We start from the raw sequence: 18189 nt of genomic DNA on the forward strand, positions 1-18189 counted from the left end.
CCCTGATTTTCAATGGACTTTTCGTTCGAAAATTCATAGTTTTCCCCTCAACCACTTGTTGGACAGACTTAGTTGATATCTATTACTTATGATAAATATTTTGTGGAATATGCGTATGAGTTAGTCCAGACAAAATATCCAGATTTTTCTAATAGTAATAATACACTCCTAAATTTGGATAAAATCAACTTCATACTTGATCAGATTTTATGATAAATGAAAAATTTTATAACCCCAATATGCTATGACATGCTTTAAGACCAAACTTTTAAAATACCTTCATTATATTTTCTTAAAGTCTATGTCGATTCAAACTATTTCACGTGAATTGCGGACGAGGGAGGATTAATAATTATCATTAGTAAGAATGGTATATAACACAATTTACTAATATTATGTACAGAAAAATTTCAGCTACAACCATAAAAGAAGTTTCAACTTTGGTGGATGATGACCATGTTTGGAGAAAATATGGCCAAAAAGAAATCCTCAATTTTCCACATCCAAGGTTAATTTTTTTTTTCCAATAAATACATTAAAATTGTGATTGACACTTTTTTTTACATAATTGATTGATATATGCAGGAATTATTATAGATGCACTTATAAATTTGATCAAGGATGTGAAGCAACTAAACAAGTGCAAAAAATTCAAGAAAATCCATCAAGGTTTAGTATCACATACCATGGTCATCACACATGCAAAATTTATCCATCAATTTCCCAAATACTCTTTGAATCTTCAAAAAATGAGGATTCTTCAATGTTATTGAGTTTCAATTCCAACACAAATAATTATTACCAACCTTATGTTAACTCATTTCATCCAAGATCTCTTTGAATTGTTTCTACCCAAATGTTGATCAAAGTCAACCATCAAGCAGGTCTGGTTATTTTCAACCGTCTGATGATGATCTAATGAGAGCGACATTCTCATCAGGGTCGTCTGATCATAGGGCCAACGACTCGTCTTGCACTACTAATTGTTGTTTAGAGATGGAGATGAATAATTGGTTTTGCTCCGAAAAATTCTTATTTACTCAAGTTGATTTCTAATATAATGTTAATGTAATTTTGAAACAAATTTTACTTATTAACATCAAATACACGCGCAATGCATCTGCACAGAAAATATTTTTTTTTATTAGAAGAACACATCTCCATTCATATGTATGTATTGCAAACATTGGTAAATGGTCTAACCTTTGAAATTTATTTATTTTCCTAAGATTTAATAAATGGATGGAGAAAGTATACAACTTGCACTAATAATGACTAATTAAACAACAATCAATTATAATTAATGCTAAACAGAAGTTGACATTTTTCTTGGCAGGCAGTACATGTAAATATGATGACAATATTAAGGTGACAACATATAATATTAATTAATAATTTCAGATTGGATAATATTTTGCACACATAATGTTCACACCAAACTAATAATTATATTTAAATGAAATTATTAATAAATCTGCCTTAATTAAGTAATAAAAATTAGGGAAAATTACTACCGTATCAAATCCTCACAGCCTAATGAAATTTTGCGTTGTGACAATTTTCTTCAAAATATTTTCCATTTGTATTAAACACACGCTATATCTAGGTTTTATTTTATAATAGTTATAACTAATATCATAAATTGTATTTCCTTTGAGATTATTTTACTTGTCGTTCTTTATTAAATAGATGTTATTTTAGAAAAATCAAGATATAATTTAATATATTCTTCTCATTTTGCCCTAGTCAATAATAATAATTAGGGATAAGGCACAAGTACACATTCAGACTATGATCGGAATCTCAAAGACGTAGCTTAACTAAACTAAGTTCCAGTTATCCCTTGAACTCATTTTTTTTGGTAATTTTATACATGTTTGACTTACATGGCACATCCTGTGACACCACACAATTGAAGCGTGTGAGATTTATTTGGATGTCACGTAAGCCAAAAGGTGTATAAAATTACAAAAATAAAAGGTTCGAGGGAGGGGGAAGGAGGGGGGTATAGTTACTTAGTTTAGTTAAGGTGCGTCTATGAGATTTCGACCATAGTCTAAAGATACTTATATGTTATCTCTAATAATTATTCTTAAAAATCATAAACATCGAGTAATTAGCACAAAAACCTAAGAAAAGCACATATAATATGGTTGCTTAGACAACTCTCTCTCTCTTTTTTTTACTGCAAATAGATAACATGTTAAATGAATAAAGATACCCCTTAGTTCATATTAAGTTAATCATTGAGATCTGTTTCATAGTTCAAAATAAGTGAATTGTTTAAAGTTCAATAGATTCTTTAATTATTTTATACTTTTCTGAGAATAGTTTGGATAGATATAATAAAAAAGTATAATGAAAATTATACTTTATTTTTTGTCTTTAAATATCTTTCTTAGGGAATGTATCATACCCCAATATTTCACTTTGTTAAAGGAAATAAAAAATAAGAATATGATAGCTCAAACATATAACTTTTTTTAAAATTCGTATAAATAAAATATATGACAAGTAAAATGAAAATACATAACAAGTAAAATGAATATACATTATGATTGCAAACTTTCAAGCTTAGAACTCCAAAAAAAATTAACACAAGATGCATAATCCCCATCCCCAACCCTAACCCCACAAATTCACACAATACTTTAACTTATTCTAACACGAGTTTAACTTTCATATATATCGACAATATATAATTATCTCAAACTATATTTCAACAAAACCAATATATATCATGAGATCAACATACACTACTAAACAAAGTCCTTTTCCCCTTCAAGTACAAGATACATAACCCCCCACCCTAACCCCAATAATTCACACAAATATTTAACTTAGCATATTATAACTCGAGTTTAACTTTATCATACATAATTACTTCAATCCATGTTTCAACACTCTCCCTCAAGCTAAGTACAAGCCTTATTCATAGTTCTTGATAAATTTCCAGCAAAATCGCGTTCGCGTAAACCCCAAACCAATGCTATTGAAGAGACAACCACAGGAACAGGACCAAGCATCCAAAACAAAAGAGGAAATGTCATACAGAGTACTCTGTCACCAACAAAAGCCAATGTAAATCCTCTTTCAAATATGGTCTCTGTATGTGTTGGATTTATAGAAAATTCCCCTAAGGCATTAACCAAGAAATTAGCATCTATTAAGAAACCAAGTGCCATTGAGCTACACAAGAAACTAGCCACCAAGAAAATTGTTGCTGATCCATATTTTAATACAATTGTTTTCCCTTTTTGTGACCCAAAAAAAGCACTAGTAAATAAGTTGTTAACTTTTAATGTGTTGTTTGTTAATGCAGCCATTGCTAATGTTATGAGAATTGTGATTGTAGCTGTTAGTATTGTCTCCATTAATGCATTTCGTAAACTTTGTACAGCCAATGTCCCTTTCTTTTCACTTCCCTATAACACATAAAAAAAAGAGAAAAAAAAACGCGAAGTCAAACATCTAGAGTCAATAAATTCAAAATACATAATATCAAACCAATACTAACCCTAGCTAGATCTATGTTTGATCATCAGAATCAAGGGCGGAGCCACAATAGTAAATTACAAGTTTGGTAACATTCAGTATCTTTGGCTCAAATTTTATAGTCGTGTTAAAAATTCATGTAATATGTATGAATAACTCACTCAGCTAAAGGAATTGTGAACCAAAAAAATTCATGTAATATGTATGAATAACTCACTCAGCTAAAGGAATTGTGAACCAAGAACCAATAAACGAAAAATCCTGACCCCGCCTATTATTGAATCAAAGGTGAAGCCACAAAGGTAATTACGAGTTTGATAGAACTCAATAACTTTAACTCAAATCTTATATTTAAATTTTAAAAAAAATCATTTAATATGTATAAATAATAAATGAACAATCTATCCACTAAAATATGCAAAAAAAAAAAAATATTATGATCAAGAACCAATAAACAAAATATAGTGACTCCGACTTTGATTTAAATCAGGCGTAATCACGAGTTTAATAGAACTCAATAATTTTGACTCAAACACTATATTTATTTATTTTTTTAAAAAAATCAATCAGTAGGTATGAATAATCTATCCAAACCTCTCTTATGTCAAAAAAAAAATTGTGATCAAAGAGTATCGTAAATTAGAAATCCTGACTCGAGTCGTAAATATAAAACAAAAGAATGAAAGGGAAGAATAACTTGCTTGATTGAGCTCACGCAGCCAAGATCTCCTCTTAAGCATGTTCATACCAATAGTTGTGTGAGAAGGCTTATGCTTCAAGTGATGCCAAAGATAGACATGATAACCAATTGTGATGAAAAGACTTAAAGGAACTAATATGGTGTCCAAGTAACTAATGGCATCACTAGCCATGAATTCAATAGAGAGAGTTTTAATAATTTGTTTGGTGTTTTTATTATTTTTGAGCTTTTGAGATTGGTCTCAACACATAGATATAATATTTAATTTGCTTGTAGAAAGATGGATGGGATGTGTTGAGATAAGTGGAGTTATATGTCATTAGCAACTACCAAAAAATAAAAAAAATGTATGCACTATTTCCAACTTTTGCCAAAATTTAGGTGGGGGATGCCTATAGTGGAAATACACACAAATCACAATGGACAATATATATATATATGTATGTATGATGGGAGAATAATAAAATAACAATAATTATTTTAATTAAATTTATATATAATGATCATACACTCCAACATTATATCAAAATGAAAATTACGAATTCAAATCAAAGTTCCACACGTGCTTGCTTAATTAAGCCAAAGAAAAGTGAAGTATTGAAATATAATTAGTTAGGTGAATAAAATGTGTCTTACATGTTATGATCACACAAGTTACCACCTAACAACTTATTTAGAGGGTCATAATAATTCGTTTCAATTTTATTGTAACGTGTTTTAATATTCATTGTATTAATTATTTAAATAAAACATATTTTATATAATAATTGCTTTGATGTGTAATCACGTGATTACCTTTTTTTTTCCTTTGTCTTGCTTACTTATTATTTGATAACTTTTTATCATTTAATTATCCTATCTTTTTCATAATAATTTTATCCCGTACTTTTTTCTTTGTAATATTATAAGTGTATTTCTTTATATCACTAATGTGTGACACTATGAATCGATATGAAATGATATAATTCATCAAAACAATAAGACATGCATAGTGCAATATTACTTAATAAGAAATAGAGATAATATATAAGTATCTTTCTAAGTTATTTAGATCTTATTACCTTCTAAATTATTTTAAAATGAAAAAAGCATATTCCAAAAGTTGACGTGACATAGAAAGTGCGCCACAAGTCAACAGAAAAGGTGCATGAAATTACAGAAAAAAATGAATTCGACAAAGATAATAAGATCCTAATTAAATTAATGTGTTGCTGAAAATTCGATCATAATTTAGAAAGAATACTTATCTATTAAATACGAAGAAAGTGGACAAATTCTTCTACTTTTCTCTTTTTCTTTCCTTTTTTCCCCTCACCACAAGATAAGAATAAAGTAATATACATATAGAATTATGTACTTCAATTTGCATGAAAGAAAGTATGAACTTCTTATTAGCACTAAAAAGTAGTTGACATTGGATCATTGATACTTTCTTTAAAAGCAAAAAAGAAGTTCCATTGATATACTTTAAAGGTAGCACCTAGGATTGGAAGCTAGTGAGAGAAGGGTGTTTATATAGTTTCATGGAGGAAAAATGTCAAATATAGATTATGGTAACAAGTTTTCCCCAAGTGGAAAAGTAGAGGGTAAGGGCTCCATCAATAAGGCAACAAACAAGAAAAGTACAATACATAAATATGTCTTTTTTTTAATTTGATTTCAGCTGATATTTACGTCTTTTAATTTTGAATATGGATAATTAGATACTTAAACTTGTATGAAATTAAACAAGTTATATGGCATAATACACATACAACACTACATAAGACATAAAAAATAGGATGATAATCTATTTATTCAGTTTCATACTAATTTAAGTGTTTATTTGTGCACATTTAAAATTGTAGAACGTAAATATCAGATAAAATCAAATTAAAGTGCATATTTGTGTATGATGACAACAAAGAAAAGTGTCAAATTAATGAGATACTTTTAGTTCATTGTCTTTGAGTGATCTAGTTTATAAAGTAACCAACAGATTCTTTATATAGTTAAAATATAATTACATAATCCGTATAGTAATTTTATATATTTCGGTCATATTAATAAAATCAAATTATATATATTGATATGTTTCCCCAAATTAAAGTTTTTTTTTTGTGAGAAAGACTAAATTTTCTACCAAGAAAATTAATTACACAACTTAATTAGCACCACCTTGTTTTGTTCTCTAAACGTGTATTGTTTCAAATTTTAGAATAACTTTTCTCTTTTATTTTTTTAATTCGATATTCGTTATTCATTTTGCGTTCTCTATTAATTCTCATCTGTATCACGTGAGATTCATTAAAAAGAGAAGCACTTCCTATTTATTTTAAAAATAGTCTCTAACCTATTTATTTTAAAAATAGTCTCTAATCGGGGATATTTTGAATTTAATAAATTATAAAATAGAATATAAATTATTTTCTGAGTTATTCTTTCTTCTACTTTTTCCCCCTTACTTTAACAAATGTTAAATCAAATCATAGCTTAAACTAGCCAAAGAGTCTAGCTAGGTAGAAAAAGTGGGAGTAAAATTTATTTATGAAACTCTTTGAGTTGAATTGTGACAATCACATCTTTAGAAATTTGATGTTATACCCTTCTTATGAATTTAATTGTCTTAGGAATTTATTAAAAGTAATATTCTTTTTTCTGAATAGACAAGTCTAATTTGATAGAATTTAAAAATTATGGTTCATATTTGTATTTATTATTAAAAATTTCACTGAATAAGTGTAAATATCTAAATTTATAATAAATAAAGTAAAAGATCAAATTTGTTAAACTTAAAATCTTATTTTTATCTTTGGTTCTTAAAATCTTAATTATATTCTTGGTTTCATCCTATGCGACGTAGTTGTGTGATGATAACCATATCAATCGATTTACTCAATTTTCTTAAATGTGTTAACTTGATAAATTAAGCTATGTTTGCAGTTTGATTAGATATTTGATTAATTTTTTTTTTAATGTTTTACTATGTGCACACACAAAACGTTGAGGTTACGTTTTTCGGTCATAAAAAAATTTTCACATATAGTAATCAAAAATTTATATTGGTATGTTATAGCAAATTTGCATAATTGCACTTCATAATAAACTTATATATGTATAATTCGCTATACATATACAATTGAAGCTAATTATATAAAACGAGAAAGAGAGAAATTATATTCAATTTGAATTGTATAAAACGAGAAAGCGAGAAAGACAGAACTGAATTGTATAAAACGAGAAAGAGAGAAACTATATATAATTTGAATTTGTAGAAAACGAAAAAGAAAGAAATTATATACAATTTGAATATGTATAAAACGAGAAAGACAAAAGAGACTTGGGGAGGAAAATATTTGTATTGCATAATTATAAGTGTATAGAACGAAGATATATGTATTTGCATGTGTTTATACAATTTTCTCTCGCTTTATACAATTGAAAACACAATTTGTACAATTCTATTGTATAAAGCGAGAGAGGCGACGACAGGAAGCGAGCGACAGAGGGAGAGAGGCGAGCGAGAATATGAGGAAGAGAGAAATTGTCAAACAGTTTGCTGTGAAACACAAAAAAATCAAAGAATGACTACTATATTTATTTCATATTATTAGTTTGTCATTCTATACAATTTATACCTAAAAATAAATACAAATAATACTAAGAACAAATGTTCTCTTGAAAACGACACCGTAAGTGGGAGTTAAATGACTCTAGTAGGTTCCATGTCTGTTTTAGTTTCTCTGCTTCTACTTAACTCTACTATCACGGGACCAACCACCTTTTGCTCCTCCGTACACGGCGAATCACGGCGAGGTTAGCGATGAAACGTATTACTTCCGACGTACTAGTTCTGATTTTCTTTACTTTCAACTTTTTCAGAAACGTGTCAGCTTCAATTCACGAGTACAAAGATGAGCAATTTATTCCAAAGTCCAATGCTTTCTTCTTCCATGGGGGAACTGAAGGTCTCTATGCTCCGAAATCGTCATCAAATGCTTCTCCAGACAAACCTCTTGAAGGAAAATCGTTTATCAGGTAGCTCACGCGCTCTATCTCATACACACGCGCTTTCAGAAAATAAATTGTTTTATCACGAATTTTAGTGAAATCAGCTTGGATAGAATAGAATGGGTATAGAATTCATATTTTCAGTAAGTTGATTGATTGGTGAGTGATGGATCAAGCTTTATGCTTTTACCTAATATTTACCATCTTGTTAGAGTATGCATGCAGTATGTTTTAGTATTAGTAGAGATTAAATGAAGGTAGTTGTTCGATTACTGTGATCTGTCCAGTGTGGTGCTCAGTTCTCACATTGACAGTCCTAATCCTGCACAAGTGGATGAAGGAGGAGGGTTGCGATACGTTGATTATCAGCATAAAATTGGTACATGTATGTTGAATACTGATTGTATTGGTAGTGAGAATTCATATGGATGATCGAGGGGTATCAAATGGAAGGTTTGAGCTGAGTTTGGGTGGATGTAAATGGGTTGAGTTAACAATGACCTTCCCAAAAGTTACTTGAGCTGAATCGGGTCATCTAGTTCTTACTAAGTTCTAATTTATTTGCTTGTTTGTGTTTAATAATTTGTTGAAGTTCTCTTTATACTGTATCTAACATGCATATCAAACAATAGACATATTTTTTAAAAGATATTTTGACAAGCTGGTAGGATAGGCGGGTCAAAATGGGCTAAATTAATTAATTTACGGGTGATTGATCCACGCAAACTTGAGCGGGTTGGGTGGGTCATGATTTCATGGGCTACTTTTTCCACCTCTAAGCCAACCTCAACTTGCTTGGAATTGAGGTTTGTTGTTGTAGTAGTTTTGTTTGGTTGCTTTACATGGGTGGAGTCGAAAAAGGAGTAAATGGGGTTTTAAACTGTGGAGTCATGTCCAAAATGTATGAAACTTCATTGATTTTGATTTCTAATTCTCCTTCTTTCAGATTTTTAAGAATAACTTGGCTATTGACACTTAAATTTCAAGATCTCAGGGGTATCTATCTTCATTTGACTTATCCCCTTCTGGAAAAATAGTATTCGGTTATGGTTTAACTTCTCAATGGTGGGGACAAGGATGACATTAATGTGATGGGAATCGAAAATAGAGTTACCTTGAGCTGCCTTCCTATTGCTCTTTCCTGACTATGTTCCTGATCATCCCATGTTGGATCTTCTCTGTCTTGAAAACTTTTTACAAATTATGGTAAAACTAAAAGATGCTATTATAGTCATGTTGATTCTTATGCTGCAACAAAGACAGATATTCTTTAGACTGTGCCTATAATCTTATGTAAGTTTTGGACCAAGTGTGACCTGATTATGTTTTTTTCTTTCCTTTTTTTTGGATAAGAAGTGCTACCTGATTATGTACCGAGATATAGCAGAGAGTAACTTGCTTATTGATGTAATCAGATATCATCAATGGCATCTAATCAGCAACTTGATAAACAATCTGGTAGAAGCAGCATTAGCTGTGCAGACTTCTGTCGTGGTTCAAATTTGCCCCCTGTCTTGAATGTCATGCAGATGCTGACATAGCATTGAACATACTTGGATTTTGGCCATAGATTTTGGTTCCAAAATTGTCAATCAAATTGACTCATTGTTTCAACTTCAAACCCGAAACATAGAATCTGAAGTTTGAAAAACAGGTTTTAGGAGTTTCAAGTTTCACTAACATAAGTTCAACTCTGTTTTCATGTCCAAACACAACTTCAACTTCCGAAAATCCTCTTTCCACTTCAATTTCAAATACTACTTTTTTCAAATCTCAACCAAATAATGTCCAAACGCCTATTCAGTGTTTGACAGTTGATAGTTTTATCACTTGCAAGGAAACCTGTTCCACCCTTTCACATAAGTAGAGTGCACTTGCTGAAGCTTCAAGTGTTTACCCCATGAATATATTTCATAGAGACAATCATTAAGAAATATGTCCATCTTATTGACTAAAAGTTGTTCGTATTAGATCAGTTTCTAAACTATCTTTGGTGTTAGCAGAGGATTGTGATAAAGAAGAGTATGATTCTAGTGCAATATGTACATTTACAGTATGGATCCATAATAGTAATAGATGAAACTTTCTCTTAAAATTTGACTTTGTGAAAATGAAATTTGTAAATTAAGTAGCATGTATATTGTTCTCTTGCTTCAATGTATCTTTGTAATTAAACGGTTATCCAGAATAGCCATCTTGAAACACAGACAAGTAGTCTAGAGACTCTCAGGTGGATTGTCTAATATGTCGATGCTGAAATTGGCTGTGCGAACCTGTAATCAAGTAGAAGTGTAGGATGCTCAAAACCTGATAATTGCACCTAGCTGTTTCATTTGACTCCTTACTAGTAACATTCTGAGGCTGGAGAAAGGATCACAGAGTAATGTCAATCTGCAATATAAATGAAAAACTAGTTTTTATAATGTCAAAAAGTTCCATTAATAATTTTTCAAAAAAGGAAGTTTTTCATTAATAAGAACCAGTAGGTATCGAAAAAAGTACAATATGTGTCTGTGACCCTGCTTGAGTCATACATTGTCTTGCACCATATTTGATCAACTATTAACACAACATGACATTTTCTCCTGAAACCAAACATACAAGTGAAATAAAAATGTTTTTTAAATTCTTGTATCTTTTTCAGTATTATGAAGCAATCTTCTATTATGTTCGTTCCATATACTCCAAAAGAGGCAAGATGGTGAAGTTTTCTATGTTGCCTTCCATTTGCTGGTCCTCTCCAATCTCCAACTCGTAATTGCTTCATAACAATGGGAATGCAACAGTCCATGGTTGTAAGTCCCTGCAATGCAACAAAGATGAGTCCTCTCCTGATATAAATAAAAAACTTGATGGGAGTTGGTTTACATTTTGTGTTAAAAAGGAAAAGAGTCTCACTGTAGGGAACTTCTAATAGTGGATGGTACACACAGGAGCCAGATGTTTGATATCCTTTGATCTGTTTTTAGTAATTGGTGAAATAGGGATTGACTTGGTTTGTTAGCAAGTGCCATTTTCCCTTTATTTACCCCCTTCCACACCCTCTTTTCTTTTTGGTTTTTGATTTGTGGCATAAGTTCTGTTAGCTAATGGTTAAAGCTCGAGGAAACTTCAAAATAATAGTATAATGGGGCTGGGACGAGTTGGAAGTTTTGTTATTTTTCGTTTGAAGCTGGTGATAAATTACTTTGGCATTATTATCATTGCCTCTACCCTAGAGTCCTTAAGGTGAAGTTAGTTTGTTTTATTTCATACTCTCAGCTTTAGATCTCTGCTGCTAGATGAATGGATCATCACACAAGCATACATCAACAAGTATCCGTTGCTTGACTATGCATGTGCTTGATACTGTCTTGCTGCTTTAGCGGTATTTAATGTAAACTGAACTTGGTAATTTTTATTTCAAGGTTTCAAAACTATGACATTTTTTTTTTGGCTCTGCTTGCTCTATCTCTTTCCTTATCCATTTTGTTAAGAAGGAAATAAGAAAAGGTAGGGAAGTTACAGTATTTCTGATGCACTTGATAAGTATGAAACTTGTTAAAAAGCCAGATTAAAAGAAAAGTTCCTCTTCAAACAAATTGTGGAAACTATCATCTTTTTCTTAGTTAAGTTTCTTCATTTCTGTTCTCAAGAAACACATTCTTGTGATGACTGAGCTACTCTGTTTTGTTTAAAATATTTTCTAAGTTAAATGATTTCTTTAACAGCCTTTTTAGATCTTGCTTCTTAGCTGGGTAGTAATTTTAGTTTGAGATTCTCATTAACTAGCATATTCATTCTGTCCGTTTATTTTCAATTTTCTTCTATGAACCTTGAGATTGCGAACTCACACTTGAGCTCGACACTGCAGATTTGAAGATGTTGTTTTTTTGAGGACGAGGGAGTCTGCTAATGCGAAAAATGAAATGCAGAGTCGAACTGGGTTGATTGAAACTATCATTCTTGAAGTCAGAGACAGAGACAGGATCGGAGATGCTTTTGCAAAGTCTAATGCTCTGTGTTGTACTCCAAAACTTGCTCAAGAGAAGTTCTGCACTGTCGGAGAGGTTATAATTCAGCACAACCAAGACAGCCCACTTTGGCCACTACGTATTCAGACGTTTTTTGAAGGAAAGAATCAGGAGGCAAATATGCTTCCCACAACAGTTGAAATAAACAGTACTGGCATGTATTATCTTTATTACATGTTTTGTGACCCAGAACTTAAGGGAACAATAATCAGAGGCAGAACAGTATGGAAAAATCCAGATGGCTATTTACCAGGGAGAATGGTACCATTGATGACCTTCTACGGACTTGCTTCTTTAGCCTATCTTGTACTTGGTGTATTTTGGTTTCTAAGGTTTGTCCAGTTCTGGAAGGATGTCATACAGCTACATTACCAGATTACTGCTGTTATTGCCCTTGGCATGTCTGAAATGGCTCTTTGGTATTTTGAATATGCAAATCTTAATTCCACTGGAAGTAGGCCTATGGTAATTACGATATGGGCAGTTACAATGACTGCTGTAAAAAAGACGTTGTCGCGTGTTCTTCTTTTAGTCGTTTCGATGGGCTATGGTGTTGTGCGACCTACTCTTGGTGGTGTAACCTCAAAAGTGTTTCTGTTAGCCCTTATGTATTTTATTGCTACGGAGGCACTTGAACTTGTGGAGCATTTGGGAAGCATCAATGACTTCTCAAGGAAAACCAAGATATATTTGGTGCTGCCTGTTGTTTTCTTGGACGCATCATTTATTTTGTGGATATTCTCATCATTATCCAAGACATTGGAAAAATTACAGGTAAATTTGGAGTAAAATGATGATTCCATTGCTTATAGGATCTTAGCGAACTGTGGAAAAAAGCAAGTGCATTAGCACTCAGTTTCATTTACATGAACCAATTTTAGCGGGATCCAAAAATTTCTATGTATAAATGTATCTGCAAATATGTAAATATATATTATTTTTTATATTTTCCTTAAATATATGTAATTATATATTATGTGTGTGTGTGTGTTCATTCTTTCCTTATTTGTTGATTTCGTCATAATGTTGATGTGCAAACATATAATTTACTTCTTGGCTAAAGAGAAAAGGGTAACGATAATAGAAGAAAAGAGAGCAAACAACCTTCTTGATATTACTGATTTACTTAATAAATTTTAACATGAGACATATTTACCTTATTATTGTAGTTTGTGTATTTACTCATGCAATTATTGATCATTTTCACTCTCAACTGCAGATGCGGAAAAGCATGGCAAAACTTGATCTTTATAGAAAGTTTACCAATTCCCTTGCAATTTTTGTGCTGATTTCCATTGCTTGGGTTGGCTATGAGGTAATGTAGTTTCAAGTTCTGAATACAAGAATGGTGTCCAAATACATGAAATGTGGTTTATCTGTGAGATCCCTCTCCTATTGATATTGGTGTTAAGGGAGAAGGTATGACTCTCTGCATTCTGCAATCGCTCTTAGGTGGAAAAAGCTTATTGATCGCTTTAGTAGTACATTAGATCAGAAATAGCACTCAATGAGAAAAAAGAGATCCCTCTTCTAATTAGTGACGGTAAGTTCCATGATACCCATAAGAGTAGCGTCTCTTGGTGAAAATGAAGGTGGAAAAAATTTAAGGTGAATATATGCGACATTTGGAATTTTTGTACTTGTTAAAGATGTGGGTATGGTAAGAAAACAGAACTTGCATAGCAAGAAGGCAGGTGAATATATTATATGAGGTAATCTAGTTTGTAACTTGTGATGATAGTTTATAGTGAGAACGTATATACATGTTCTTTTACTTATTTTGGCTTCACTTAAATCTCTCTCTCGCACGCGTTGTTCATAGGTATTTTTGGTAATTTAAATATTGGATACTGTGAGATTAAGTTGATAGAATTTGGGAAGAACATACTAAGTAGTAATTGTGGGTAGAGAATGGAAATCGAAATGCCCTTATGACACTTCCTATCATTTTTCATCCTACGTTTGACAAGATGAGGAAGAGATGTCAGACTAATGCTGACATGCATGCAAGATTAATGCTGCTTTCATCTAACTCATCTAATTCTGGTTCAGCTGTACTTCAATGCAAGTGACCCATTAAGTGAGCTATGGCGAATTTCCTGGATCATTCCAGCTTTCTGGAGTTTGCTTGCCTTTTCGTTGTTGGTAGTAGTATGTATTCTCTGGGCTCCTTCAAGTAACCCAACCAGGTACATGTTGTAAACTGAGCTTTCTACTTTATTAGCCTTTCTATGAAATGGTTTGACAAAATTGTTTGTAGTTGGTGTTTACACTAGTCAACCTAGTTTATGTCATTCTCAATTTATCATTGGTAACCTTTGATATGGGCTATTCACTTTTCAAGATTCTTAATGGGTATTGTACTTAACAGAATTGTGTAATTGTCAGTGTGTGAATAATCTTTTGTGGAATAGAATGTTCCAAGGGATGACAGGTAATAAAAGGGACATACCACGGATGATAAAATGAGCAATAGAAAGATGAAAGCAATTTAAAATGTCATTGTGCTTACTCTTCTAAAAAGCGCAATCTATGAATGAAAAAAAGCACAGAAGAATAATAACTACTGTGGTCACAAGTCCTGCAATATATGTTTGTAATAAATAGGTTTATGGAGCTTCTCCAGTATTGAGATTCTGATTCTATTCGCCAGCTTTTCTGGCTTTTCGTCAGTGAAGAAACAATATAGCTCCTACTTGTGTAGCAGGAATAGCCGAGTCATGGTTGATTAAGTACAGTTCTGCAACCAAGTTATCGGAAATTATCTGCTAAAACTGTTTTTGCTTGCTGACTTTAGATATGCATATTCTGGTGAGACTGTCGATGATTATGATGAAGAAGCCATCTCTCTCACGACTGGAGTGAGAGTAATTAGTGACTCGGGGACCAAGCTCGAAAGGAAAGAAAAGAAAGCATCTGTTTCAACCGATCTTGTAACTGATCAAAGAGATGATCTTGAGGAGGACAAGCGCGAGTAGTGTCATTCCTGCGGTAATCGGCTAGTACTTTATGCATGATGCTCTTACATCATTTGTATTACATGTATGAAATTAGCGCTAGAGCCTAGAGGGATGTCAAACATGTTGTGACTGATGTAGTTCAAACTTGTACATAATGAAATGTATCCTATGTTGTATATATTCAGGTGCCATTGACCCTTTTTCTTCTTTTTCCTTCATCTAAGCATTCAGTTGTGGTGGGACTGACCTTAACTGACAAGTAAATACTCCAACTTTGAGAGTGTACTCCTATAAACCTCAACCGTTAGCTGAACACTCCGAATTTGTTTTCACCGTGTCTTATGAACATCTGATAGTAATATAACATAAATTTTGGAGCTGGTTAGATGATCATTTTTTAACTTGGAGTATTCAATTGATGCAGTGCAAATGAGTTGTGGTGTCTAGGTACACATATTTAACGATGCAGTGCAAATGAGCTGCGGTGTCTAGGTACACACATATTTAAAGCTGGAGTAAGTACTTGTGAGATGAGGTCAAGTTTAAATAGACTTTGTTAGGTGTTTATTCGTCGTTATTTAACGTCCAATATTCACGCCAGAGTTTAAGTTAAGAAAATCCAAATGAATGTTTCATATTGAAAGGTCAAATGCTCTGTGACAAAAACAATATTGTATTCGAAAGTGATTCAAATTCGAAAATTCTGGTTATAAATTAGGGCTTGTTTAGTTATCATGCGATATGATATCACCAGAAAAAAATACTTACTCCTTTCGTTTTTATTTATATTTACCAAATTAATTTGTCTTTTTTATCAATTTTTAATTACCAAATATGAAGTAACAATGATTTTTATGTTGGTAAAAATAATATATTTTAAAAGGTAATATAATATGATAATTTCTTTTATTTACGTATAAAAAAATGGTTAGTAGATATATATGTGAAATTGTTTTAACAAAATATAAATTTATGGATCAATTTCTATATTTGAAATTTTTCAAATCGTTATTTTTAGAGAATGTGAATGTGATTTCATGATATAAAATCATGGGATGCTATCAACGTGAAACTACTTATACAAACACTGCCTACTCCTCACAGGTGAAAGTTGATGACACCCATTGATTCGGAACCGGTCTCTTGTATCGGAGCAAATAAAGTCAATAATTTTCTATATTTTATGTATTTTTTTTTTCTTTATTTATTGACTTTATTCCACCACAAATAGATTTGCTGCATGGATCGGATAGAGTTCCCTAACCTCGACATCCAAACATGAATCCCTTGAGTGCTTCTGCAGCGAATAGCAGCAGGGCAAAGCACTCTGTTGCGTGAGCAACCGATTGTTATTGCATTCACCGAGATAGTCGATAATCTTGCTCGCTTTTTCCTTTTCCTCTTCTAAACTCTGCGACAAATAATTTCATCTATAATTTTATAATATGATATCGCATGATCAAACGATTACGAAAATATAATGATGTTTGACAAGTAAAACATCTTATGCACGTGGCTTTGGAATAACACACGTTTAAAAGTAGTTTATACTTTATCCATACAGTTGCCCACCTACCACAAATTTCGGTTTCATTAGTATCTTTTGATATTATTAAATGTATTCTTTTTTGGACAACTTTCAAAAATACTATGTAAATAAAGATTTGTCTTAATATTTATAGAAATAAAATTTTAAAAATAAAGTAATTTGTCTTTATTTGATAAATTAATAAGTAAATTTAAGATAATTATTTATAGGAAGTTGGATAACTATCTCTCCCTCGACATTAATGAAATAATTTTTCTAAAATTAACAAATTAGAAGTCTTAATCCAAGTGTACACTCCAATTATATATGAAGTTAAAGTTAAAAGAAAACGAAATATTTATCTTTTACTGATATTTTATATTCTTTTTGTCTCTAATTATTAGTTTATTTTTCGTTTATTTAGTGGTTCATAAGTATATATTTATTTTGATAAATCAAGAAAGGATAAAATATTTTTATTTATTATACCTTTAATTAATTACTTTGCAAAAGATAGAACTTTTTGAAAATAAATTTTTAATTCATGCACTTCATAATTAATAGGGGTAAAATAATGAATAGACTATATTAATTATAGTTTTTTTGATAGATATATTAATTCAAAAGTAGACAAGTAATTAAAAAAGAAAAAAATTACATTAATTTAAAGCTCATAAGTTTAATGGATGTAAGTTAAACTTATCAATGATTTAGGTGTATTTAGAAACAAGTGTGATACATTAATTATATATATATATATATATATATATATTCTTGGGTTTGAACCATAAATTAATATTTTAGAAAATCATATTAACCAAATTGATTGATTACATAAACTTTCATCTTTACTTCCAATGTAATTTTCTTCACATTTTTCCTTCCTTGGCCCCAATTTTTATTAGTATATTTTTTTAAAATAATCATTAGTTATTTTTATTAATATAATAAAAGTTAAAAATTAAAATAATTTTTTTGGATAATACACGTGGGTTACGCCTATTGGATGAACCACCTCATAGAGTGCCACTTCATCATTTGGTCCCAAAGGCACTAAAAGCCGCCATATATGTCCTCATCATCTTCTTTAATTAGTAGACACAAATAATATTTTAATTTAGTAAGGAAGATCCTATAATTTTTATTATTATTTTTATCGAGTTTCACATATTTATTTATTACCTTACATTATAATATAATAGCAATAACAATAACAACAAATTAAAGTATCTAATTCTTAATGTAAAGTTGAATGCGTTTAAACTCTTTCAACATTCTTGAAAGACCATTCACAATTACTCCTGCAACCCGATATTATTTATCATAATTTTTATTTTTAGAAGTAAATTATTAAAATTTTAAGATATATTTATCATATTAATACGTAAAATATTGTAACTTATAATATTTTTTATATAATTTTAAAATATTTAATTTTTTTATTTAAAATATTAAATTAATATGATCTAATTTAATTTTAAAAATTAAATAAATTAACTTTCG

General features: G+C 30.9%; 2 protein-coding genes across 2 annotated transcripts; one reads left to right on the forward strand and one right to left on the reverse strand.

Moving 5' to 3' along the window:
* Positions 1–2688: 2688 nt before the first annotated feature.
* LOC107032288 lies at positions 2689–4562 on the reverse strand. Its single transcript, XM_015233877.2, has 2 exons — positions 4197–4562; positions 2689–3425 (listed from the first exon to the last, which is right to left on the reverse strand). Exons 1-2 carry the CDS (start codon positions 4365–4367, stop codon positions 2916–2918), a joined length of 681 nt encoding a protein of 226 aa, XP_015089363.1. The 5' UTR covers positions 4368–4562; the 3' UTR covers positions 2689–2915.
* Positions 4563–7890: 3328 nt separating this feature from the next.
* Positions 7891–15365, forward strand: LOC107031960 (transmembrane protein 87B-like). The gene is made up of 5 exons (XM_015233483.2): positions 7891–8212; positions 12039–12972; positions 13418–13513; positions 14251–14387; positions 14996–15365. The coding sequence occupies exons 1-5, from the start codon at positions 7998–8000 to the stop codon at positions 15174–15176; spliced, it is 1563 nt and encodes a 520-aa protein (XP_015088969.1). The 5' UTR covers positions 7891–7997; the 3' UTR covers positions 15177–15365.
* The last annotated feature ends 2824 nt before the right edge of the window (positions 15366–18189 follow it).

The sequence above is a fragment of the Solanum pennellii genome, chromosome 10 (genome assembly GCF_001406875.1).
Source record: "Solanum pennellii chromosome 10, SPENNV200".
Classification (NCBI taxonomy): Eukaryota; Viridiplantae; Streptophyta; class Magnoliopsida; order Solanales; family Solanaceae; genus Solanum; species Solanum pennellii.